Genomic DNA, 24,998 nt, shown 5'->3' with positions numbered 1-24,998 from the left:
TGGACGAATCATAACAAAACAGGACAAGGTCAACTTCCTGAATTGATCCTTACATCACTTCCTCTACTTTCCCAGCCCATCTTTCTCTCTCTCTCTTTCTCTTTCTCTCTTTCTCTCTCCCACCCGCTCACTCACTCTCTCTCACACACACACACGCACACACACACACACACACACAGTGGGATTGCGGGTGTTAGACAGTGTAAGCGGCTTTAAAGGAGAAGATACAGAGACGTAATCTGACTCTTAATTCTTACTGTCTCATCTTCCTGTGTGTGTGTGTGTGTGTGTGTGTGTGTGTGTGTGTGTGTGTGTGTGTGATTAACCATAATAATAACATGACTGTAGTTCAGTGAAAATACAAGACGCTTCTCTCTGCATTGTATAAAATGATTGAATTAGATTTTTGACTCAGCCCCTTTTCTCTCATTCTGCAGCCTCTCGTTTCTTCTCTCTGTCTTCTCCCCTCTGTCTTCCTCATTTTTCCGCTCTTCTCCATGTTTCACAGCAGGGCCTTGTCGGCTGTGTCTGTGTCCCCCTCTGTCCTCTCTCTGATTTTACAGTTAGTTGATGGCGCTTCAGCTGCCAGGGGTTTTAATGTCGTCCCTCCTTCCCCCGGGGACCAGTTCAGCCGTGAGGCTTCACTTGGTGCAGTGGGACTTTTTCAGGCGGCCTTGTTCTTCCTTGGTGGTTTCCAGCGACACAGAGCTTCTCCGATGTTGTTCTTTGTTAACAGAAGTAATGCTTGTTACTCGGAGGTCAGCCGAGAGGCCGTGGTAACGCATTTTGGTGTCAGGTGTGGCAGAGTCAGTCCTTTCAGTTGTGCTAACAAAAGAATCAGACCTGATCCATCAGGGATTCACCAAACTCTTTTTATGGAAACACAAGTGAAGCCGGAAGTTGGTGCGGTTGTTTGTCTTCAGCTGTGGATTTAGTTTTGTATTTAATTTAAAGCCTCTTTATTTCCCCTTGAACTAAATAAAGGAATATTCATAATGGAAAGTAATAACTGTAATAACGGCCTGTCCTGGGGAAGATGTCTGCTGCTTTGTTAGCAGGCGCGACCCCGATCACTGTCTTGATTCCAGCCACATAATCCCACCAGGATGAGGTTGTGGATTATGTCTTATCTCCTGTTTGGCACCAACTGGGTCCAGGTTGAGATGAAAAACTGCTGCGATCCTGCAGCTTCTGGTTCCGGCCTTCCGCTAATAACAACTAGCATTAATGATGTGAACTGTTGTGCTCAGATTGGCTATGAATTGATAACAAATCAATACTCAGTCCCATCAGATCACGTGTGACACAGTTTCACTCTGGGTTTAATTAATCTGCACAATCCTCATGCAATGGGACATTTAAGACACTTGGTATATTAGATGAGTTTTCAATAATTATATCACACACATTTCCACTTCTGTTTTGTTTGGTCTCCTCTCCATCAGCCAACAACTGGATGTATGTTGTGAAGTATGTGTGGGTATGTTTGCAGTTTTTGTGTGTACTCTGTGTTTATGCACAGGGCCCTTGGTGTAGCAGGCCTCCCTGGCTGGAGTGAAGTGTAGCAGCAGCTGTGTGTTCACTGTGGCCAGAGGAGGAAGACGGGGGGGGGGGGGGGGGGGAGCTGCTGCTTTGAAAGAATCCAAACTGAGTCACGTGACCTGCAAGCGGCCATGATGGGAGCTGCTGGAACTCTCTTGAACTCTCAGGAAGGAGCTCCAGCTTCCTCTTTTAGCTCCTCTAGCGTAGCTTCTTCCTGTCTAGAGAGGAGACGACACCGTCCCACAATTCCACGCTAGTTTGATAAAACATCAGCAACTCATCTACATTGTGAAGTGTTTTCTTGTGAATCACCAAATGTAAAACCACATTATGCTCCTGTTGTTAAATCCGTCTCTCCTAAATCAACTTTTTGAACGGAGAGGTTCCTGCAGTAAAAACTGGCATTCATGTGCTGAGTGTGATTGACCGGAGCAAACAGGAGATAGGAGGGGGGAGGACAGGAGGAGCACTGGAGCAGGTATCATACGCAGACATGCACCTGGACACATCATCCACGAGGTATTCCGGGGGATCCAACAGCCTCGCTCAGGTGACCCAGCCACGGTCCATCGAACGAGGACCGCCGTCTCTGATGCTCGCTGGGACCTGGAGGACTGATGATGGTGATACTGGGACATCAGCTGCTCCTCCATCATCCACTGAGGCAGAGAGTCCAGGTGGTGGAGCACACTGAGCGGCTGATTCCTTTTTGATGGTCATGGTGCCGGGTGTTTTGACCCAGGTTCGGTTGTGGGGGGGTGACCCCTCGAACATTAGAAATGTAAACCGTATAATCTCTCAAAAGCACTAATTTAATTTTCTGCTCTCTTTGCAGCCATTAACAACTTCCCTAAATCTTAGATCATGATTCATGAATATCAAGTCTTCTCAGACTGAAGCAGAGGAAACCCACATCACGACTACCTGGCAGCAGCTCGTAGTACGGGACGGAAAAAGAGGCTTTTTCAATTTCATTTGGAGAAGCAGCTCTTGTTTGTTTCAAGTCGGTCCCAGTAAATGTTGTCTTAAAGGCTGTAATGGCTCATCATGGCTGCAGCTGCTACCATGGGAGTTGTAGTGTCTGAAATGTTCCCAGTTGGGAAGGTGTAAAATGTTTGATTACACAGCAGAGTTTGGCTGAAACAAGTCTTCAGGGTGTATTTAGTTGATTCAAAGGTTAGAACAGCACCAGGGTCTGCGTCTCATCTCCCGTACCAGCAGACTGTTTCACTCCAGTGTTCACACTGAGCTCTTCCTGTTCACGGCGATTGTTTTTTATCTGCTGTGTTTCATTGAATCTTTAAGCCCAGTTAAGTCTCTGATGGCCATTTTCATTCAAAACATTGAGTAAAAGTCTTTTATTTCCAGTGGTCAGGGATGTGGAGGTCCACAGGAAATGTTGGTGGGAGGAGATGGAGAATTAACTAAACCAGACGTACCTGATGGTCACAAGCTGGATGAGAGTGTGTTCATGTGTGCAAAGGGACCGGGCGGGCCTTAAGCTGGAGGAGACCAGAACACTGGGGCTTACAGCTCACACAGGTGCACACAGGTGTGCGCGCACACACACACACACACACACACACACACACACACGCACACACACACACACACACACACACACACACACACACACACGCACACAGAGATATTTTTTGTTACTTAACTAACAGCAGGACCTGTGGTCCTCAAGAGGACTAAAAACTGGCTGTGTGTGTGTATGTGTGTGTCTGTGTGTTAACCATAATGCTCATAGTTCCTCCTCCCGTTGTGCTCCTCTCATCGACTCTCATGACGTGTCATCAATGATGCATGATTATTTTCGACCTGTCAAAGTGGCCGCGTCATTCATGGCCTTAATTGACCCTTAGCAAAGGCCTCCCCCCTTGGTTACTGTTGCTATGTCTGTCAAACTTTGGAGCCAGCATAACTTTCCCGTTGTCCCTCCCTGGAGAAACATGGCTACGTTTTAGAGAAACAAACTAGCAGTTTCAGTCAGAAGCAGCAAAGATTTACAGTAAGGGTTTGAGGGACATAGTCAGGATGTCAAAGTGACTCAGCAGTGGAATCACATTAAATAAATAAAGAGGGAAGGTTGACGTGCCAGCCAGCTTTTCAGTCGTCCCTTAGATTTTCCACGTTTGGAGGAGCCGCTAACACACAGCCAAATGGAAGCAAATTACTGTTGCAACGAATGATAGGAACTTATGAATGCGTCGTCTATAGTCTGTCTGTATACTGATGGAAGACTGACAGTAGCTGTCTGTTCAGTAGTCGTCCATTCATCCATCATCCATCCATCCATCCATTTTCCACCACTCATCCTCTCCGCGCTGTGACTGTTGGTCCAGTCCAAGGTGCTGATGACGGCAGCTCCATTCACACCAGTGTGAGTGTTGAGTAATGTTCACTATCCATCAAAATAGAGACATGAGAGAAAAAAGATGGGACTGCTGACATGCAGTACCTCTGTGGTTGCAGCTACTACTATCACAAATACTACAACTGTTGTGTTGTTTTCACTCCACCTGTTCCTCTCCCTCCCTCCCTCCCTCTCTTTCTATCTATCTCTAGGTTCATCTGAGTGAGGATTTTGTTTTTACTCTCACACACATACACATGCATAATACATTTAGAAATACAAAGAGCAGCCCAACGTTCATGAGCACAGGCCAGTTTTTGTCCTCAGAGACCCCCCCCACACACACACACACACAAGCAGGCTAACTGTATTAATAGGAGTCTGTTTTGTGTCAGGCGAGTCTTAATAGGATCACTGTGAGAGACATGGAGCTGTCTGTCAGTCTAAGTTCATTAACTGATGATAGATAACCTCTTTGTGTATGTGTGTGTGTGTGTGTGTATGCTTGTGTGTGTGAGAGAAGAAATATGTGTGTGTTTTCCTGTATATGTTCAAATTCTCTCTCTCCCTCTCTCTCTCTCTCTCCCTCTCTCTCTCCCTCTCTCTCTCTCTCTCTCTCTCCCACTCACTCTCTCTCTCTGGTGTAATTTATAGCCCTCAATCGGAGGCCTTATCAGGTGCAGGACACATGGAAGCCTCCTTCTCTCCTCCTCCTCCACATCTTTCAACTTCTGCACACCAACTTGTATTTCTCTCTCTCCTCCTTTTTGCTCTCCACCCTCTCTGCTCTCCCTCTTCAATTCTTAAAGATGCTTTCTTTAATTGCCACCCTCCTCATCTTCTCTTGCATCTGGACGAGCTCTCTCCACCTCTCCTCTTTGATTTCTCCTCTCTCCCTCTCTCCTGAGTCAGGTGCCAGAGGAGTCTGGTTAGAACAGGTTGTGTTCTTTGTCTCAGTAACGTGTGTTTTGATACTGATATCCTGTCTGATATTTCAATAAAAATTGCATTAATGTGTAAGGATGGATGGATGTTTAATGTGCCTCTGAATCTGTCTGTTCGAGCGTGTTCCCAAGCAGTGTGTGTTCTGAGTGTGTGATGTCTCAGACACACTAAAGTGCGTCCCAAGACAGTCCACATCATTGATTTAATGGACATGTGGTCCACCACCTGGCTGGTCAGGTCTTTGCCCCTCAAAGCAAACTCATCACATCTGTGTTCCCTAAATCTGAAGTATCCAACTTCATCTGTCAGACCAGAGGTGAGTTCCTTCAGACAACCAGGTTTCCCGTCCAGAGCATTGTGTGGTTTTCCTAAATCGACATCATCAATGGACTGTATTTCCTCAATCCAGTCGATCGCTTATTCCATCTCCATCTAGTTATGGTTACACAATGTTCCCAATTCATGTGTTCCCTGCTGACCGACATTTCCACGGCAGCCCAGTTCATGCTAGTAGCCTGGTAATGTCCTCCCACCTTCAGGTACCCACCAGCTCAGCTCTGCATCTCAGTTCTCTGTCAAAAGCAACCAGGAGACCTGAAACATCACAACAAGTTAATAATTTTTTTAGAGTTGTGCTGCGCCTGTGAGCATCGCTGCTGATCAGTCTGATCAATGCTCCCCAAATCCAACAAACCATCAACGCTTGAATCCAATCTTCCTAAACATAGAGAGATCTATTCTGTTCCATTCTAGTCCACAGGTACTGGAGTAGAGGTAGCAGCTTTAGGTTTCACTTGAAAAACCTTTGTGTAACTGAGCCACTTTATTTCAATAGTACTGACACACACACACACACACACACACACACACACACACACTCCCTCTCTCTCTCTTTCGTTCTCTCTTCCTCAGATAAGCTGACATTCCAAATGACTCGACAATGGGTGTAAGCTGCTCACTCTACACACACGAACACAATGGAGAGCCTATTGAGGAGAGATTTGTGCATTACAATGAGACGAATCTGTGTGTGTGTGTGCGCGTTTGTGTGTGTGTGTGTGTGTGTGTGTGTGTGTGTGTGTGTGTGTGTGTGTGTGTGAGTGAGTGTGAGAGATAGAGAGCTGTGTTTACACATTTTAGTCGACCTGGATGAGCTAATCACATACGTGTTCATCTGTTGTCATATTTCGTGTCCTGCTCACGTCGTGTTTTTTTCTTCTGGTTCATTATTTCCTGTTTTATTATGGTGTCCCCTCATTTCAGATCCACTTCCTGTCCTCAAGTGTGTCGCACTCTTGTGCCTGACTCACCTGTGTTGTTTTGTGCACCTGTCTGAGTTTTGGCGTTTGCTCTCCTGGGTCTTTGCTCCACATCTATATTGCTCTGTACTCTGATGCTGCTGTGACTGTATTTGCATTATTTAGATCTCTCTGCTCATTTTTAGAACATTTTATTTAACTGCTGGCTCGATTGTGAATCATGTGAGTGCAGGAGTTCGTATTTTAAATTGGTTGTAGTTTTGTGAATTAAATTCTTCCTCAGATTTACTACACAGTTAAACCGTGTTGTCAGGGCTCCTCAGGCTGCGTACTGACAGGATTCACGCCCAACTATCACAGCGCCTGCCTGATGCAGCTTTGACCATCACCTGCACAGGGTTCTTGGTCACGCCCTCCTTTACCTCATAGTCCTGCCATCAATGGCTGAAACACCTCACTGGGCCATCAGGACTGACGACTGACCTCGTGAGAAAGAGAAATTAAACGCACAACTTTGTCACCTATGACAAATCACGTGTCTCTCAAGATAAAACCGTCAGTCTGTTCACCCTCATGATCAGGGGGAACGGACTAAACCTGCTCTCTGAACCAGGCCCTGGATCACTAGGATCTGGGTTTTATCAGGTCTGTTGTTTGCTGCTCAAATGCAATCCAACAGCACTTGGTTGTGAGAGGAATCAAACGTGTGACCTTTCAGTCACGAGGTTGACCTTTGACAGCTATGCAATATGGATTAGTGGTCTGTAGGAGGCTTAAAGGACCATTACATTTAATAGAGACATTAAATGCTCTGTAATCATAATCAATAATGTTTAATGACTTGCAGAGATGTTGATTTATGCTCATGTTCTTGATAATAGACACAATATCTACAAAACATTCATTATATTGAGTGTTTGTGCACGTTTATGGCTAAAAGGTCGACGCTAAAGTAACTGCCTAATAAATACAGAGGAGCAATGGATGTAGTTCAGGTACAAAGAAATCACATTTATGGGATTTCTTCTGTAAGTTGATTAATGGCAGGTGGGAGTTTTCTAATTTTACTCATTAAATTTCATAGAAGATGTTCCTTAACAGCGTCGTTCTGTTTCCAACAGAAAACTAGATGTGGTTTGATCTTTTGTGCTGCAAAACAAAGAGGGGGATTCTTTAAGGTTACTTCCTCTGCCCCCCCCCCCATCCTACACTGACATTCCCACTGTGCTGTGTGGAGCCTCCGCTCACGTGTGTGTCTCTCTCTCTCTCTCTTTCTCTCTCTCTCTCTCTCTCACACAGACATGGAGGAGAGAATGAGTGCAGGGTCGTGGCCGAGTGGAAGCCGTTCTTCAAAGGTAAACACACCTGCAATCGTCCGCAGCTAACAACCACATGTTGCGTGCTTCGTTATTCCTCTGACGTTCGACGATGTCACTTTGACTGTGATGCGTTTAGCAAGAACATCAAGTATGGATCACAACCGTTGGAGAAGTGTCTTCTTCTCTGGTGAAGTCTGGATGTTGCTACTCCCACTGCTCACACTCTGATATCATTTGATTTCTTGGGGGCAAGATTACTCATCTTAGCAGGATGGATACGTTTACATAATTCTAAAATCTGGTCAGGAAATAGAGCAGTTGGATATCAGTGCATCTGTAACTCATCTGTGACACTTTCGCTTGTTTTAAAATCAGAAAACGAGTCTCTACATCCTGGACCACAGAAACACCCAGAGAGAAGAACATTTTTTACGTTATTAGATGTTTTTAGCATGCAGATATATTCAGCCATCTGTCTTGTCTAAGCTCAAGCCTCATGATGTTAAACGACGGGTGACATTTTGGGAAGGAAGCCTGTTAAAGTTCTGGTTGCATCAAACAATGTTAGAGATACTCTTTACTTCTTTGCATCACTGATACTGCGTACGCAGCCGGTGTCTGAGCAGGGGGACGAGGACAGGCCTCGGTACCTGAGAAACCACCGACTTCCTCTGACTTCCTCTGATTTCTCTGGACGTAGAAGTAAAGCCCTCATCGTCGTCGTAGACATCAAAGCTTTACATCCCAGCTTTCCAAATTGTGCCTTTACGTTAAATTGAGAGTCAGATCAGACCAGCCAGCAGCTCTCCAGCTGGTAGTACGACAGGCAGTACTCTCACCGAGTACATTCACAGGAATACAACAATGCAACCACTGATCGTATTCCCAACAGGACAACGTAACAATGAAGGTGAAGAAAATTACATTCATCTTCAGATTTACAGGCCACAAAGCAAAGATACACACAGAGACACACACACACACACACACACACACACACACACAAACACACACACACACACACACAGGTATTCATTATCCATCAAAATAGAGACATGAAAGAGATAAGATGGGACTGCTGACATGCTGTACCTCTCTGGTTGCAGCTACGACTATCTGTTGTGTTGTTTTCACTCCACCTCTCTCTCTCTCTCTCTCTCTCTCTCTCTCTCTCTCCCTCCCTCTCTCTCTCTCTTTCTCTCTCTCTCTCTCTCTAGACTTATGCAGATGGATCTCAGTACATGGCATCACACGACAGCCTTTCACCCCCGTACGCCAACTCCAGGCCAACAGGTATGTGTGTGTGTGTGTGTGTGTGTGTGTGTGTGGGGGGGGGGTTCTGCATCTCTCTCTTGCAATGTCAATGTGGTTTTACTGATATTCTGGATTTGGATGCAACTGTGTGTGTGTGTGTGTGTGTGTGTGTGTGTGTGTGTGTGTGTGTGTGTGTGTGTGTGTGTGGGTGTGCAGAAAATTAGTGAAACATTAGTATACACTGGAGGAGACAGGTCATCTGGCATGCAGTTTCTCTCTCTCTCTCTCTCTCTCTCTCTCTCTCTCTCTCTCTCTCTCTCTCTCTCTCTTATTGTCTGTCTTCCCCCTCGGCCTACCGTGTGGAAAACGCTAGGCAGTGTGTGCTCATTTACCCATGATGCACTCTGCCTCTGGCTCTCTACGATGTGGCGCCAGTTGTGAGCAAATGGCCACTGACACAGATAATCTTCCCTCCTCCCTCTCTCTCTCTCGTCTCTCTCTCTCTATCACAAACACACACACACTTTCACATAGACAAATAAAACACTCAAACATGCGCACAACACAGAGCCTAATTACCTTTGACTGGATGCATCAAACATGGAGGATGTCAGCTCTCTGCTATCTCACCCTACCAGCTCCTCCTCTCTGCCTCACCTCCTGATTCTGGTTTAAGATCTGGTGCAAGAACTTTTGATTTAGAATCCAAGAAGTGAGGGAACAGGTGTGTGTGTGTGTGTGTGTGTGTGAGACTATTGAGTATTATACAGGTTTTTCATCAAAATTATCATAATAATTGGGACCACAGAACCTTTAGAAGGATTTGAAGGATGCATGTATCTATAATGTATCTATAATATCAAACTGAGGAACTCCAGAGAGCTGCTTGCATGGTTGAGCCCCCCCCCATCGTCTGCTGGCCGACTTACTGATGTAAGTGCAGTCATGATGTTGACAGCAATGGCAGGTCTACTGACCGAACCATGCAGGCGCAGGACTCAATCACTGATCAACTCTGATCTGAGCAGTTTTTGAACCTGACTGACGGAACCTGACTGATGGAACCGGACTGATGGAACCTGACTGACGGAACCTGACCGACAGAACCTTACTGACGGAACCTGACTGACGGAACCTAACTGACAAAACTTGACTGATGGAACCTGACTGACAGAACCTGACCTACAGAACCTGACTGACAAAACGTGACTGATGGAACCTGACTGACAGAACCTGACTGACAAAACGTGACTGATGGAACCTGACTGACAAAACTTGACTGATGGAACCTGACTGACAAAACTTGACTGATGGAACCTGACTGACAGAACCTGACCTACAGAACCTGACTGACAAAACCTGACTGATGGAACCTGACTGACAGAACCTGACTGACAAAACCTGACTGATGGAACCTGACTGACAGAACCTGACTGACAAAACGTGACTGATGGAACCTGACTGATGGAACCTGACTGATGGAACCTTACTGATGGAACCGGACTGACAGAACCTGACTGACGGAACCTGACCGACAGAACCTTACTGACGGAACTTGACCGACAGAACCTTACTGACGGAACCTGACTGACGGAACCTGACTGACAAAACTTGACTGATGGAACCTGACTGACAGAACCTGACCTACAGAACCTGACTGACAAAACGTGACTGATGGAACCTGACTGATGGAACCTGACTGACAGAACCTGACTGACAAAATGTGACTGATGGAACCTGACTGATGGAACCTGATGTCTCAGAGGTGCGAAACCTTGTGCATAGGTAGTTTTTAAGCATCAGTCTTGTCGGTTGATTCTATTTGGAGGAGTTTGTAGGGTGCAGTTATGGTCTTGTTAGCCCCCCCCCCCCCCCCCCCATGCTGCACTACAGGTTTTGTCTCCAAAATTTCAGTTCAGACAGAAACTTGTTTTCAGACCGATGATTCTTTCACTTTGAATGATGATTTTAATATCAGTTTTCTTGTTGCTGATTGCACTTACATTCAATCTGTTAGCTCACAGCTGAGAATCTGCTGCTAAGCAACCAGCCAGCTCGCTGTAGTTCTGAGCTAATACTGTCATAATGACAGAACTTCCCTTTCATGTGGGCAGCTTTGTTTATGTTAATGCTCTGTGGACACATGACAGTCCAGTAAGGTTATCTTCAAAATATCTTGTGTTTCTGGAGGTAAAAAGGAGTCGAATGAAGGTTTCTAGAAGTACACAAGTTTTTGAAATGATAGAGATAATTCTGGAAATGTTCTCATTGGCTGTGGCTCATTGTTTGAGAATATATAATAATTAAATATAAACATTTGTGGGTCCTTTCCAGGAGTGATCCATTGTGTGTGCAATGTGTTGTGACAGTGTTGTGATTATGGTATGTAGCTGCCGCGGCAGAGAGGAGGCGACGAGCCCGAGTCAGAAATGGAAATATTGTATTCTTCATCTGGCACAGGGGAACCTCAATATACTTTGATAATGATAACACTAAGAGACAGCGACAGCCACAGATATGGAGCGCGCATGCACACACGCACACGCACACATGCACACACACACACACACACACACACACACACACACACACACACACACACACACACACACACACACGGCTCCACCAGTGCCACGGTGCTCTAGAAAACACCCTCTTCACTTTCTACCTGCGACTGCTGCTCTGGTTCCAACAGAGTGATTTCTCACTTGACTGCTCTGCTAATATCAGCTGGTCTTTGAGCCTGTTGGCTTCTCTGCTGCTTATTCTGGTCTCAACCACATCTCCAAACTGCATTTCCAGTAAACCAGACAAGGAGGAAACGTTCGGGAGGGTTGAACTTGTTGGACTAAACTAAAACCCAGAAAAGGACACTATCTAGAATGTCGCCTGGGTATTACCGAAGCGTAAGCGCTAGCGGTTAATGGGTGGTAACCTTGAAGTACCTTGAGCCCAGACCCACACAGAACTGAGAAATATCAAACCAGAACCTGGGTTGGAGACATTGACCACAGCTGGTTGCTGTTACCATGGTCATGTTATAATGTTAGAGTTGACGAAGCAAAATTTATTTCAGTTCAGCTCGCCATGATGCACTCACCTTCTCGCCAAGAAATGTGGTAGAAAGCATGCAGGATTTCTTGCTGTCATGGTGATGTAGGATTATCACGAATGGCCTCCCCTGTTGGCTCTTTTAACTGCAAGGATTCCTCCGTCGGGTCTGCTAACATTAGCTAATGCTATCATATCTGAGGCGGGTCTGACCTTTGCTCCCTGACCCTTCCTGAGCAGCGTTGGCTCACGCAGGAAGTTTGATCCCACCTGGTGTGCTACTCTGATAAGGCATGTCATGACCCACACATTCTGATCTTTAGGATTTCACGTCATGATCTGAACCGACTGACTTAAACAACGTGTATCCCAACCTGAACGGGTCAAAGGATCAGACCGAACACATGAATCCCTCTCGCTGAGGTTGATGGGTTTTGCTCAGGTGTGCCTGGAGTGCAGGATGCAGCCACGGCAAGATGGCTGCTCTGACTGCGTGGTGGCTGCTTTGCTTCATTTTACTCTGTTTGCTGGGATCTGAGTGGTTCCTCAGGACCATCCCGTCTTACGGCAGCGTCCTGCTCTGGTCTGATCTGACACTTAAACTGTGTGTTACTCCTCAGTAGCTCACGGGGTCACGAATGTCTTCATGGGCTACTGTGTCAGCCGAGATGAGGGGATTGGACGGGTTCTCTTCAGTCTTCACCTGAGATTAACTACATCTACAAGCGTGGAGATGAGGGACTGCGTGGTGGGGTGAACCCAACGTGAGCGAGTTGAGTGTGAACACAACCTCTGTCTCCTTCTTGCTTTACCCGCTCTAACCTTGTCGATCTTTCTTAACCCCCATCAGATTAGAGTGATGTTATGCTCTAGATAATCAGCGAAGGGATTAGTGTCATCTCAGCAACCCTACGAGATTAATCTGCTGCTTTACACACACACACGCACGCACCCCCACATACACGTACGCACACACAAACACACACACACACACACACACACACACACACACACACACATACACGCTCTCAAGCACACACACAAACCTCTTGTGAACTAGCAATGAAAAGATGTGTGTAAATGTGTGCCAGTATGTAAGTACACACAAAGTTGTCGATTCTGTGATGCATGAATGTGTCTCTTAATGCGTTTGTGGGTTTGTTGTGTGTGTGTGTGTGTGTGTGTGTGTGTGTGTGTGTGTGTGTGTGTGTGTGTGTGTGTGTGTGTGTGAATGTGTGTGTGTGTGACGGCAGGAAAGAGTGGTCTGTGTGCAAGAGAGAAGCAATGAGTGTGTGTGTGTGTGTGTGTGTTTCATGTGGCTTGACAGGTTACTGTGTCAGTATCTGAGTGTGTGGTGTAAGCTTCTGTACTTGCGTGCAAATGAGGGTGTATGAGGTTATATGTTAAGACAGGTTTGTGTGTGTGTGTGTTCTTGTCCTTTTCTATGGTTTGAGGTGTGCTTGTGTTCATCTAGTCATGTGTTGTGTCTCTCGCTGACTTGTGCTTGTGTGTATGTCAGTGTCGGTGTGTGTGCGTACTTCTGTCTTTGATTGTGTAGCTTTCTGACTGTGTTGCCGGGTACTCGTCTCAGGTACTCAGGTACACCTTGTGTGCAGTAGCATGTCTGTGTTTTGGTGTGTCTGTATTTGATCATTTTGTCTCCCTTTGTGCGCGTGCCTGGCTTTTATGTGTGTACGTCAGACTATAATGGTGAGGTGGGTGTGTTGAGTTTGAGGGCGTACATTTGAACTTATCTACGTTGTGTGATTCTAGCCTTTCATGTGTACATTTATGCATGTAGTATATGTTCATGTACACCATATACGTGTATCTGCTGAGCAGAGCAGGTGTCCCCTCCCAGTAACTGTCACCTACATAGTAAATGAGAGGCTCACTGGTTTCAGCTCATCAGCACGTTCTGTTCCGTTATAGATAAACTATCCAATGAGGCTTCAGTTAGGTTCTGATGTGCAGCTCACTCATTCCACCGGCTCTCATTGGGTGATGTCAAAAAAACAATAACATTTGATAAAAATGAGTTTCTGTCAGAGGAAACATTCATGAATATTACAGGTTTTACCAACAATCCTTCCTCAGTTCCAGATTAAACTTTTGAAAAATGAATTAAACAGATTGTAAACTTGACCTGATGACAGCACACAATGAAACCTAAGTCAAAGCTGGTCAAATACTCCCCGCCGCATCTGCCAGTCTTTGACAGTCGGAGGGTTGCGAGTGTGGGTAGGGTCCAGCCTCGAGGACCCCGGAAGTCTGCAGCAAATTCTTTGGTCATGCTTGACAAAAATGCAACAGAATTATGTTGCTAGTTTGGCTAAAAAGATCCCTTCATGAATCAACTGCAGTCACCTGCTTCACATTAGGACAAAGAGCTCAGTCACACGTTCCCACTGCCGTCAGGAGGTGTTTGTAGTATTCTGATTTGACAGGTGTGAGCTTGTGTGACACTGATACGATCATGAATATCTGCCACCGATGCGTCGTTCATTCATGCAGCTGAGTTCAGCTCTGTCCTCCATTGAGGTACAGTATAAGATCCTGTGTTTGGACAGGAAAGAAGCCCTCACCATCGGAGCAGCGTGTAGGAATACTGGCGTGCTCTCTTGGCGAGCTTGGCACCCTCCTCCCCTTGTTGTTCTTGTTGAAATGCAGTGAGTCAGCCGTCTGTCTCACCTCTGCGCGACCTTATTAATGAGAGTTGAGCAACGAGGCCGGACCCCCCCAGCAGAGGTCACATCTGGACACTTTATACAGAAATTTATATCTGAGTCTCATATCCTCCTTCTCTTCCGTCTGAGGCTCGCTCCTCACTTCCCTCACGCTGTTCTTCCTATTGTTAATCTGAATCTTGTATTTTTGTTGTTGTTTGTTTGTGTCACTCTCCCACTCCTGATGATGTTATCGTCCCTGCAGCTCCTCCTCTCTGCTTCCTCTCTCCCCTCTCTCGCCCTATTGTCTCCTTTTCAAGTCATCTTTTCCCTTTCTCTCTCTCTTTCTCTCTCTGCATTATCCACTTCTCTGTTTGTGACGTCTTTCCTCCTCGGAGACCAGACCCTCCTGTCTCCTGCTCTACACCAGGAGCCCCTCACCCCAGCTGGGTGTGGTGCCAAGGTTGCCCCCCCGTCACTCCCTGCTGAGTCGGGAGTCTTTGTGCTCACAGTGTTGAAGAGGAGGGAATGTAACAAGTGGACATGAAAGGCAGAAAAATAGATAAAAAAAACAGATATGGGAAACAGAAACGTTTATCAATCGATGACCAATCAATCAATAACTGTGAGACAATTCAGAGTTCTATGGAATTTTGAATTAAGATTATTGTAATTACTTGTAATTACTCAAAAATCTACAACCTTATTCACAAATTCTGTGTGTTATATTTTTCTTCTGATATCCTGTGATGATGTCCTCCACCCCCCAGCCCACCCCAGTGATTTTCCCTCTATTGTCTCAGCCACCGTCTCATTCTCAGCGTATTTTGAACGGATGTCATGCATTGATTAGCGGTGTATTGACTCTGCTGCATTAACAAAGACGCACAATACAAGCCACTGTGGACTATTTAGTATATTATTGTTTAGAAGGGCTTGTGTATCAAATGTAAATTGTCTGTGTAATTAGATCTGACATATTAATAATAGGTCTTGTCAAGGCGAGAGGGTGGAGGGTGGAAATGTGAACCGCACTCAGAGAAGAGCGGTTCATCGGGAAGCACTCCAAGGTTCCTGACCCAGAGGAGGGGAAGCGGGGGATCTGGCCTGCACTACATTGTGAAGAACCTTTTTAGAACTGTCAGACTCAATAATCCTTTTTTGAAAAGAGTGGAAAAAATGGAAACAGGACAGACAAACAGCTATGTTTGTTCTGGTAAAGACAGTTGGTGTTAGCGAAGCCTATAAATTGAGACCTTTTACCTGGTCGATCACAAAGCAGGAACCTCACAATGGCAATCAGCTCAAAAAACCCAAATACTACTGCAACTGTGACACAGCAAACACACCAGAGATGTGTGTTTTCCATCATATATATGGTTGAAATAGCCTGTTAGCTCACTCCAAGCTAACAGGCTATTTCAACCATTTCAGCAGTTTTGCAAGAGGTCTGTTGGGTGAGGTTGAGGTTAGTTTATAGCATCAGGAGATACAAGTGACTATCAAAGCTAGGTGACTAGAAGAAAAGGTCAAAGTTTGAGAAAACATGAGCCAGATTTCTCCTCAGATGGGAGAGGAAGGTGGCGTTCTGTCCCTCACAGGTGATTAGAACCAACATAAAGCCTTCCTCTACACTCTCACCTCCTAACACCAGATTACAGTGGATCCCATCAAGTGGTCAACTGTTTGGTGGGCTTAAGCCATTGTTCTTTGAACTGCTGGGTCCAGGAGGGCCAGCCCATGACTGAACATGATGCTACTGAACTGATGGATGTTACCAGCTCGTGTGATATCTCTCTCTCTCTCTCTCTCTCTCTCTCTCTCTCTCTCTCTCTCTCTCTCTCTCTATATATACACACATATATATATATATATATATATATATATATATATAAATATATATAAATGTGTGTATGTGTGTATACATCTGTATATATGTGTGTGTATACATCTGTATATACAAAATATAAGTATAGTATATAGTATAAGTATATACATAAATATATACATGTGTATATATATGTGTACAGACACAGAGATGTGTGTGTGTGTGTGGCTTTGTCAGTCTGTCAACCATCCAGATGAGGCCTTTAGAGACCAAACTTGGGTCATTGTGTGTGTGTGTGTGTGTGTGTGTTTTTGTGTGTGTGGGTGTATGTGCGTGCATGTGGGTTTTTCTCTGCCTTTGTGTGTGTTTGTGTGTCTGTGTTTGTGTGTGTGTGTCCTTTATCTTCCTATCTCGGCATGTCTCTGCTGCTATGTGTGTGTGTGTGTGTGTGTGTGTGTGTGTGTGTGTGTGTGTGTGTGTGTGTGTGTGTGTGTGTGTGACAGACTGTGAAATGGTGCGTAGTAGCACCTGGGCCCTTCAGTGTTGATTGATCGGCCTGGTCATGTGGAAGAGTCCCATCTGGCCAGCCACGCTACAGTGTGTGTGTGTGTGTGTGTGTGTGTGTGTGTGTGTGTGTGTGTGTGTGTGTGTGTGTATGAGAGAGAGAGAGAGAGAGAGAGCTTGTTTGTGTGTAAGAGGTAAGATAGAAATATAGAGATGTGCAGCATGAAACAGTATGTTTATTGTGAGAGTGAGTGAGCGGGCGAGCAAGCGAGGAGAGAGAGCACCTCACTTGTGGCTCCCAGAGGTCGAAGATGAACTTCATTTTGTCAGTGTGAGGCAGGTGGAGCCCACGTCTCCTCTGCCTTGCTCAGAGAGGGATCCCTTCTTTCCTGGACGCTCCGTAGGTTTGGGGTGCTGCTCTGATGCTGCGGCGTGCGCGTTCATCCTGCTTCAACATGCCCTCCTGCTCAAACACACACAACCCACATTTGTTCAGGAAGGTTTTCTGATATCAGTGTTCAATCTCACTAATGTTCTTGTGGCAACAGCTACCTTCCGCCCTTCTGGGAAGCCTGACACCAGAAGTACATTGTCCTTTTCTGGAGCTGCACTAATGAAGTAGTTGACTAAATGTAAATGTAGGTAAAGACGTTATGGTTAAATTTGGTCATGTAGATCCTACTACCCATTATATCGGAAATTCTCTTCTTCATAATGATGTTTGATACAAAGATTTAATAAGGAATTCTAAATCAGCCTATATAATGAAAGGTTAAGCACATCATTAAGAAGATCTGTAAAGAATCAAAGTCATTGCAAGTCCCTCTTCTCCCTCCTTTCTTTATTTTCTTGTGACTGGACACAGTGTTGTGTCTGCCACCCACCAGTGCAGGTGTCCACTCCAGCAGGAAATTAGAAAGCACAAAGAGGACAAACTGCTGTGTGAAGCATGTGAACCACTGAGAAAAAGTGAGTGGTGAGTCGTGAGCAGTGAGGATGAGTTGTGAGTTGTAAGTAGTTAGTAGTAAGAAGTGAGTAGTAAGAAGTGAGAAGTAGGTTATGAGTAGTGAGTGGTGAGTAGAAAGAAATGAGGAGTAAGAAGTGAGAAGTGGGTGATGAGTAGTGAGTGGTGAGTAGAAAGAAATGAGGAGTAAGAAGTGAGAAGTGGGTGATGAGTAGAAAGTAGTGAGTGGTGAGTAGTGAGTGGTGTTTAGTGAGTAGTGAGGATGAGTTGTGAGTAGTAAGTAGTTAGTAGTAAGAAGTGAGAAGTGGGTGATGAGCAGTGAGTGGTTAATAGTGAGTAGTGAGTGGTGAGTAGTGAGTGGTGAGTGGTGTGTAGTGAGTGGTGAGTTGTGAGTGGTGAGTAGAGGGTGATGAATAGTAAGAAGTGAGTCGTAAGAAGTGAGAAGTGGGTAATGAGTAGTGAGTGTTGAGTTGTGAGTAGTGAGAGGTGAGTGGTGAGTAGTGAGTGGTGTGCAGTGAGTAGTGAGTAGTGAGTGGTGTGCAGTGAGTAGTGAGTAGTGAGTGGTGTACAGTGAGTAGTGAGTAGTGAGAGGTGAGTAGTGAGTGGTGTGCAGTGAGTAGTGAGTAGTGAGTGGTGTGTAGTGAGTAGTGAGTGGTGTGCAGTGAGTAGTGAGTGGTGTGTAGTGAGTAGTGAGTGGTGTGTAGTGAGTGGTGAGTGGTGTGCAGTGAGTGGTGAGTGGTGTGTAGTGAGTGGTGAGTGGTGTGTAGTGAGTAGTGAGTGGTGTGCAGTGAGTAGTGAGTGGTGAGTAGTGAGTAGTGAGTGGTGTGCAGTGAGTAGTGAGTGGTGAGTAGTGAGTAGTGAGTGGTGTGCAGTGAGTAGTGAGTAGTGAGTGGTGTGTAGTGAGTGGTGTGTAGTGAGTAGTGAGTGGTGTGCAGTGAGTAGTGAGTGGTGTGCAGTGAGTAGTGAGTGGTGTGTAGTGAGTAGTGAGTGGTGTGCAGTGAGTAGTGAGTGGTGTGTAGTGAGTGGTGTGCAGTGAGTAGTGAGTGGTGAGTAGTGAGTAGTGAGTGGTGAGTAGTGAGTGGTGTGCAGTGAGTAGTGAGTGGTGAGTAGTGAGTAGTGAGTGGTGTGTAGTGAGTAGTGAGTGGTGTGTAGTGAGTAGTGAGTGGTGAGTAGTGAGTGGTGTGCAGTGAGTAGTGAGTGGTGAGTAGTGAGTAGTGAGTGGTGAGTAGTGAGTGGTGTGCAGTGAGTAGTGAGTGGTGAGTAGTGAGTGGTGTGCAGTGAGTAGTGAGTGGTGTGCAGTGAGTGGTGAGTGGTGTGCAGTGAGTGGTGAGTGGTGTGTAGTGAGTGGTGAGTGGTGTGTAGTGAGTAGTGAGTAGTGAGTGGTGTGCAGTGAGTAGTGAGTGGTGTGTAGTGAGTAGTGAGTGGTGTGTAGTGAGTAGTGAGTGGTGAGTAGTGAGTGGTGTGCAGTGAGTAGTGAGTGGTGAGTAGTGAGTGGTGAGTGGTGAGTAGTGAGTGGTGTGCAGTGAGTAGTGAGTGGTGAGTAGTGAGTGGTGTGCAGTGAGTAGTGAGTGGTGTGCAGTGAGTGGTGAGTGGTGTGCAGTGAGTGGTGAGTGGTGTGTAGTGAGTGGTGAGTGGTGTGTAGTGAGTAGTGAGTAGTGAGTGGTGTGCAGTGAGTAGTGTGTAGTGAGTAGTGAGTGGTGAGTAGTGAGTAGTGAGTGGTGTGCAGTGAGTAGTGAGTGGTGAGTAGTGAGTTGATAGTAGAGGGTGATGAATAGTAAGTAGTGAGAAGTAAGTAGTGAGTAGTAAGTAGTGAGTCGTAAGAAGTCTGCGTGATAAAGTGGTCTCACCCGTCTTGAAGGTGCACAAGGAGTGTTGATGAAGGGTTAAATGACAGTGCTCACGCTCACCCACTATCATGCTCCCTCAAAAAAAATGTCCACAAGTCAGTCAGCACCTGAAGAGCCACTGATTATTGGTCAAAACTTTGACTTCATACTTTGCAATATCATGAGGTGACTCAGAACAGGGCGACAAACACAAGGGGCAGCGAGGAACCCCGGTGGGCCTGGTACCAAGCCTCCAGCTCCCACTGCTGTTCCTACCCAGGACAGCCCAGCAGCAGCTCCTCTACAGCCTCCAGCTTCTTGAAGAGGAGTTTGAAGAGGCAGTTAGGAGCTAACCCTTGTAACAGGAATGAACAGTGTGGGTCTCAGCCATCCATCTTCCATGTGTAGCATCAGCATGTTTGTCCCACCAACTTTTAAAAATCACATCAATTACACATCTCACTGCCAGATGTATTTATCAGATTCAGGATCACGTCAAATAATATGAAATGATTTCACACAGTCTCCTCTCTTCAGTGAAGCAGGCCGAGTTAAACGCAAGCGACAGGAAAAAGGGATAAAAAGACTGAGAGACAAAAAGCAAAAAAAAAGAAACAGGCGCAGAGGGAAATGGAGACAGAGAGACAGACAGAGAGAAAGACAGAAAGAGAGACGGTGTGTATTTTCCTGAAATGAAGCCAACTGATAATTAATGCCTCTGACATCATGGTGCTCTAATTAAGCCTGGCATTCATTAAGCTGGGAGAGGGGGGTGTTCGTTAGTGGGGTTTTTGGAAGGGGGGATTCGTTAAGTCTTCATTGTTACACTTTTTAGACAATAGAGAAAACGAGATGGATGGAACAACAACAAAACAACGTATAGTGGTGATGAATGACGTGGGCACGCAGGACTTCAGGTGATGATGCAGGCCTCAGGCAGCCATGTTGAAAGTCAGCAGTAGCAGTCTGTTCTATTCAGTTGGAAAAGTTTGGCACTTTTTTTTTTGTGGACACTAAAATCCTACATTTTGAGCTAAACGGATCGACTATTTTCCAGCGAAGTTGTTATATTGTTGTGGACCAAGAATTAACTAGTGAGCTGTGGAGCACTGAGCTGCTTCCTCTCGCAGCATAAAGAGAGTCGATGCTGGCCAGCACAGGAAAAGCTCCTGTGCTGAACCAGGCAACCGGACCAAGCTATGACAAGCAAAGGAAGGACTCATCCAAGGGGACTACAAATGTTGAGGTTAGAGCTTGATCTAAGCTGAATTAACTAAAACAGAAGGAGCGCCGATGTGACACAGGGATGAAGGAAGAAGAGGTGGAGAGATCGATCGGGAGAAAAGGTGCTAAAGTACTAAAAAATGACTGAATGGCACCAATATAAGGGAGCTGAGATGAGACAAGCGGACCCTCGAAACACAGGACAGGAAGCTGAAGCTGCTGGACCGAAGGAGGTCAGAGGAGCTGCACAGAAACAAGAAGGAAAAGTCTTGGCTCACGCACTTGTTCGGGGTTTGTGCTGAATTTCTGCACATCATTGTGTAATGTGACAAAGGTGGCTGCAGCAAGCTGGCGTCATTGCTGTCGTGTGTCAGGGAAGTGTAAGAAAATAAAGGATTAAAAAAGAGAGAAGTGAGGGAAGGAGCGTCACAGGAAGTGAAATAGGTGTACAATAAAAAGTAGTTTGCGGCCCCTATCCATTTTTTTGATCAGAGGATTTTCTGATAGCTAATTAGGCATGGAGGGCTAGCCATCGACAGCTGCATTCATCATCATAAAACGTAATAATTAATGACATTCCAACAAAGAAAAATATGCAAATGAGCTCCACTCATTAGCATTTTCATATTCAGCTCCCATAATGCTTTTGCTGACAAGGTTGTAATTAATGAAAATTCATGTCTCTTAGCCGAGGTCTAGATTGGATCGCATTCATTCGCAATCCCCCAAACGAGGAGTGGAGGGAAGAAAAAACACGACAGGGATCATTGCCAAGTTTTTAGGGAGATGAGAGGGAGGGGTGAGAGTCATATGAGAGTGAGACAAGAAGAGAGTTACACAGAGAGAGAGAGAGAGAGAGAACAGAAAGAAGAAAATGTAGATGGAGGAAGGCAGATGGCAAGAGATGAAAGGAAGACAGGCAGCGACAGAGAGATGGATAAAGAGAGAGAGAGAGTAAGCTACCAGTGCTTGTGCAGAAAATGACAAGACTGAAATGAAATAGACGCAGGTCATGAAAGAAAATATTAGAGAAAAGATAATGAATTATGAATAAAAGCAGAGGTACTGAGAAAGAGCGGGCTTGGAAAAGAGCGATTGTTGGGCAGATCGATATCAAGACTCTAGATTGTGATGGCGTACTCGTCTTCTGCACCTCTGCGACAACGCCACGAACACAGAACCATGTCTGAGATCTTCAGCGGGTCCTGCAGGTTACATGTGAGCTGCTCTTGTCTCCCTCACCCCCTGGTTCCATAATTGGTCCGGTTTTATCAGTATCAACCAGACACATTTAGATATTGAACAGTTCATGCATGTGGCAAACAGTCCGGGTGAATCCCGGATCAGAGACGGCGGTGTTGGTCGGTCTAGTCTAGGGTGCAGCTGGTCAGGCTTCGCTGGTGTGGCCAGTTTGGTCTCAGGTGTTGTCTGCGGATCTCTGCCTTAGTCCCCTAGTATCCGTTGTTAAAACCTGCCGTCATCATGGAGCTTCCCAGAGCGACTGCACTGGTCAAAGTTCATGATACAACCTGCAAAACTTCACCAGCTGCTGTGGAAGACATGCTGTACAGGTGTTGTACAGGTGTGCACCCTACCTGCCTGTTGAGACCTGCGGTGCCTCACCAGGGCCAAATCCTGCTTACAAATCACACAGAGGATCTTATATCTGAGGGTCATCAGTGACGGTAAAAGTGCGAGCCCATGATTTAATGACTTCAGCGGATCATATCCAGGTTTCAGTGTTCCTTACTAAAGAACGCGTGGGTGTGGCTGCTGATAAAAGCCCTCCTCATTTCAGGACATCGCTTCAAGTCTGTTTGAAAGGCGGCACACTCTCGGGGCTGTTTGGTTTCTGACAGTCAGTTTTCCACTTTGACAACAAATATATGTACATTCTTCCTATCTGTGATGCCGAGTTAATACATTCCATTAATCCATTTGAGAGATGAATATTAGACCGAGGGGAAGCACCTGTGAGAATGTTGAGCGTCACAGTTTATCTCGTGTGTGTGTGTGTGTGTGTGTGTGTGGTGTGTGTGGTTCTAGGCGGTGATGCAGATAACTGTACTCTATCTGTGGTTGTTGCACCTGAATGCAGCCAATGGTGGCGTTTGTCTCTTGGGTCTGACGACAACCACCATGCTGCTTCACTCTACGAGGGCAAACGTCGGTCTTTGACTCTTCAGCTCAAGTTCTTATTGAGCTGTGTGATGCAACACTCTCTTGAAACACATCTGAAACTTAGCTCCAACAAACTAGTACACATCCAGTGACACTTACAACACATGAGGTGATGATGTCATTCTGCTGCTGATGTCAAGTATTTGCGACTGCTTGGTTGTACATGGGCCATGTGGATGTGGTGAGAGTGGACGAGATGCTGCTGGAGGACGTGCGCGTGGAGGAAGCCGCCCGGCGGAAACCTGCTAGTTACCTGCTTCCCAGTTTCTCTCATCGATCACATCACCTGTCATTTGTTGCATGTTGAACTCAGGGAAACTTCACGAGACGACTGAAGTTGTTCGTGACTCTCAGCTCCAACCACTTTTTCCTACTTAAATCCTCTTTCCTTCTTAAAGTAAATTATGACAGATTTGAATAAATTCAGCTAATTATTCCGTTTTTACAGCACGGGATGATGTTTGTGGCCTGGGTTGCTGATAAACTTCACTTCCTCCGGTATGAGGTCATGGTGCTGAGGGAGGAACAGTGAAGTTGCTCTGAGGCAGAGACGAGGACACAGGCACTGCTGGGCGGCTCAAACCGGCGTCTCTGCATGTCACACGTGAACGAGGTGAAAACTACGGTGGATTTGGTTTGCAGCAACACTGCCAGTATGATGTCTGAGCCAGAAGTAGGAACAGACACAGAAAAGAAACAAGCCAAAGTTACCTCACCTGCTGTTGCAGGGTGTGAAAACCCGGCAATGTGGTTTGAGGCCCTGTTTACACAACAGCACTTGTGGGTGAAAACGCCACAATATTTTATTGGATGTGCCTTTTGCTTAGTCGGCGATAACGTTTTATATGCAGACTTCCTACCAAAAATGCTCATCTAAACGCGGAATAAAAGGTGAAGACAGGACGTCACTTTTGTGTTTTCTGTTCAGATCGTTGTGGTGTGAACGTAGCCTAAAAGGCTAAAACATGGCAACAGTTCAATATGTGTCAGTACCAGTGGTGGCCACCAGGGCTAGCAAGGCCTTCTCTGCTGGCCTAAACATACTTAGAAAAGTGTCTGTGTAGGTTCTCATTCATCCAGGTCATCGTAAGTCGAAGCGAAGTAAAATCTGGTCAACTGGACGTAAGTTTATCTTGAAGACGTTTCACCTCTCATCCGAGAGGCTTCTTCAGTTCTAGTGAAGAGTGTGGAAACTCCAGCTTATAAACCTATGTGGGAGTGGTCAGTGCTATTGTGGTGGAAACGACCCTCCCGAGACTCACCTGGCCTCCCCAAACGACATTCGTCGTGCGGTGTCAGGGAGTTTCTCTCTCATGAATATGTAAATATGTAAAATGTATGAATATGTAAAAAAAACTACTCTCCATAGTCTGTTCTCTTCGTGTCATAATACTGTATATCCACTTGGTTGCGCTGCTTGTATTTGTACATGAAGTTACAGTTTTTAATCCAGTCATATTTCAGCTAGCTTGTGTTGTCGGGTTCTGTGAAATCTGCCTGAAGCCTTCAGAATCAACAGAGCAGGCTCCTGTGCGCTGTCACTGATTGGACACAGTCAGTTGTGATAGCCAATCAGATCTGGAGTCTGCGACACGAAGACCAGCTAGAGGTTCTTAGACTGAACTTGACTTGTACGTTGTCCTGTGAGTGGATGAGCTCTTGAGAGCCTGAAAGGTGGCACTTAGCAAAACACCCGGACTAAATCCGGAGATCCATTAGCTACCAGCTATCTCTGTATTTTTTAACCCACGATGGCTGAATGAGGACAAGAGATGGATTTGGTTGCAGATATCTTTGCCTCACCAATTTCAAGACCGATCTTTAAGGAAAAGCTTGATGCTGGTGGAAGCTGGTGAGCAGAGGTCGGCCAACCCCCGTGCTCGCTGTCATCACCAGCCCAGAAAAGGACCTCTTGACTGAGCTGAAACTCACAGGTGAACTGTACAACAGAGTGTTGAAGTCTTTTTGAAAAAAGAAAGGAGGATGGATTTCTTTTTTTTAAATAAGCAGGCGCTGTGGAGGAGATCTGCATTGGTGAGCGCAAGCATTTCTTTTTATTTTTGACTTGTCTGT

The 24,998-nt window shown here is 45.8% G+C and overlaps 1 protein-coding gene across 7 annotated transcripts in view; it reads left to right on the top strand.

Annotated features, from left to right (window-relative positions):
• Window positions 1-24,998, top strand: part of tcf4 (transcription factor 4) — a 202,535-nt gene that overhangs the window by 45,810 nt on the left and 131,727 nt on the right. For all 7 annotated transcript variants that reach the window (XM_086188291.1, XM_086188293.1, XM_086188292.1 and 4 more), the window contains 2 exons: window positions 7,408-7,463; window positions 8,645-8,720. In XM_086188291.1, the coding sequence (XP_086044417.1) occupies window positions 7,408-7,463; window positions 8,645-8,720 (132 nt within the window). The remainder of the gene's footprint in view (window positions 1-7,407; window positions 7,464-8,644; window positions 8,721-24,998) is intronic.

The sequence above is a fragment of the Aulostomus chinensis genome, chromosome 19 (genome assembly GCF_037954235.1).
Source record: "Aulostomus chinensis isolate RoL2024-O1b breed Wild chromosome 19, RoL_Achi_v1.0, whole genome shotgun sequence".
NCBI lineage: Eukaryota > Metazoa > Chordata > Actinopteri > Syngnathiformes > Aulostomidae > Aulostomus > Aulostomus chinensis.
This window is presented reverse-complemented; position numbering and strand designations above follow the sequence as displayed.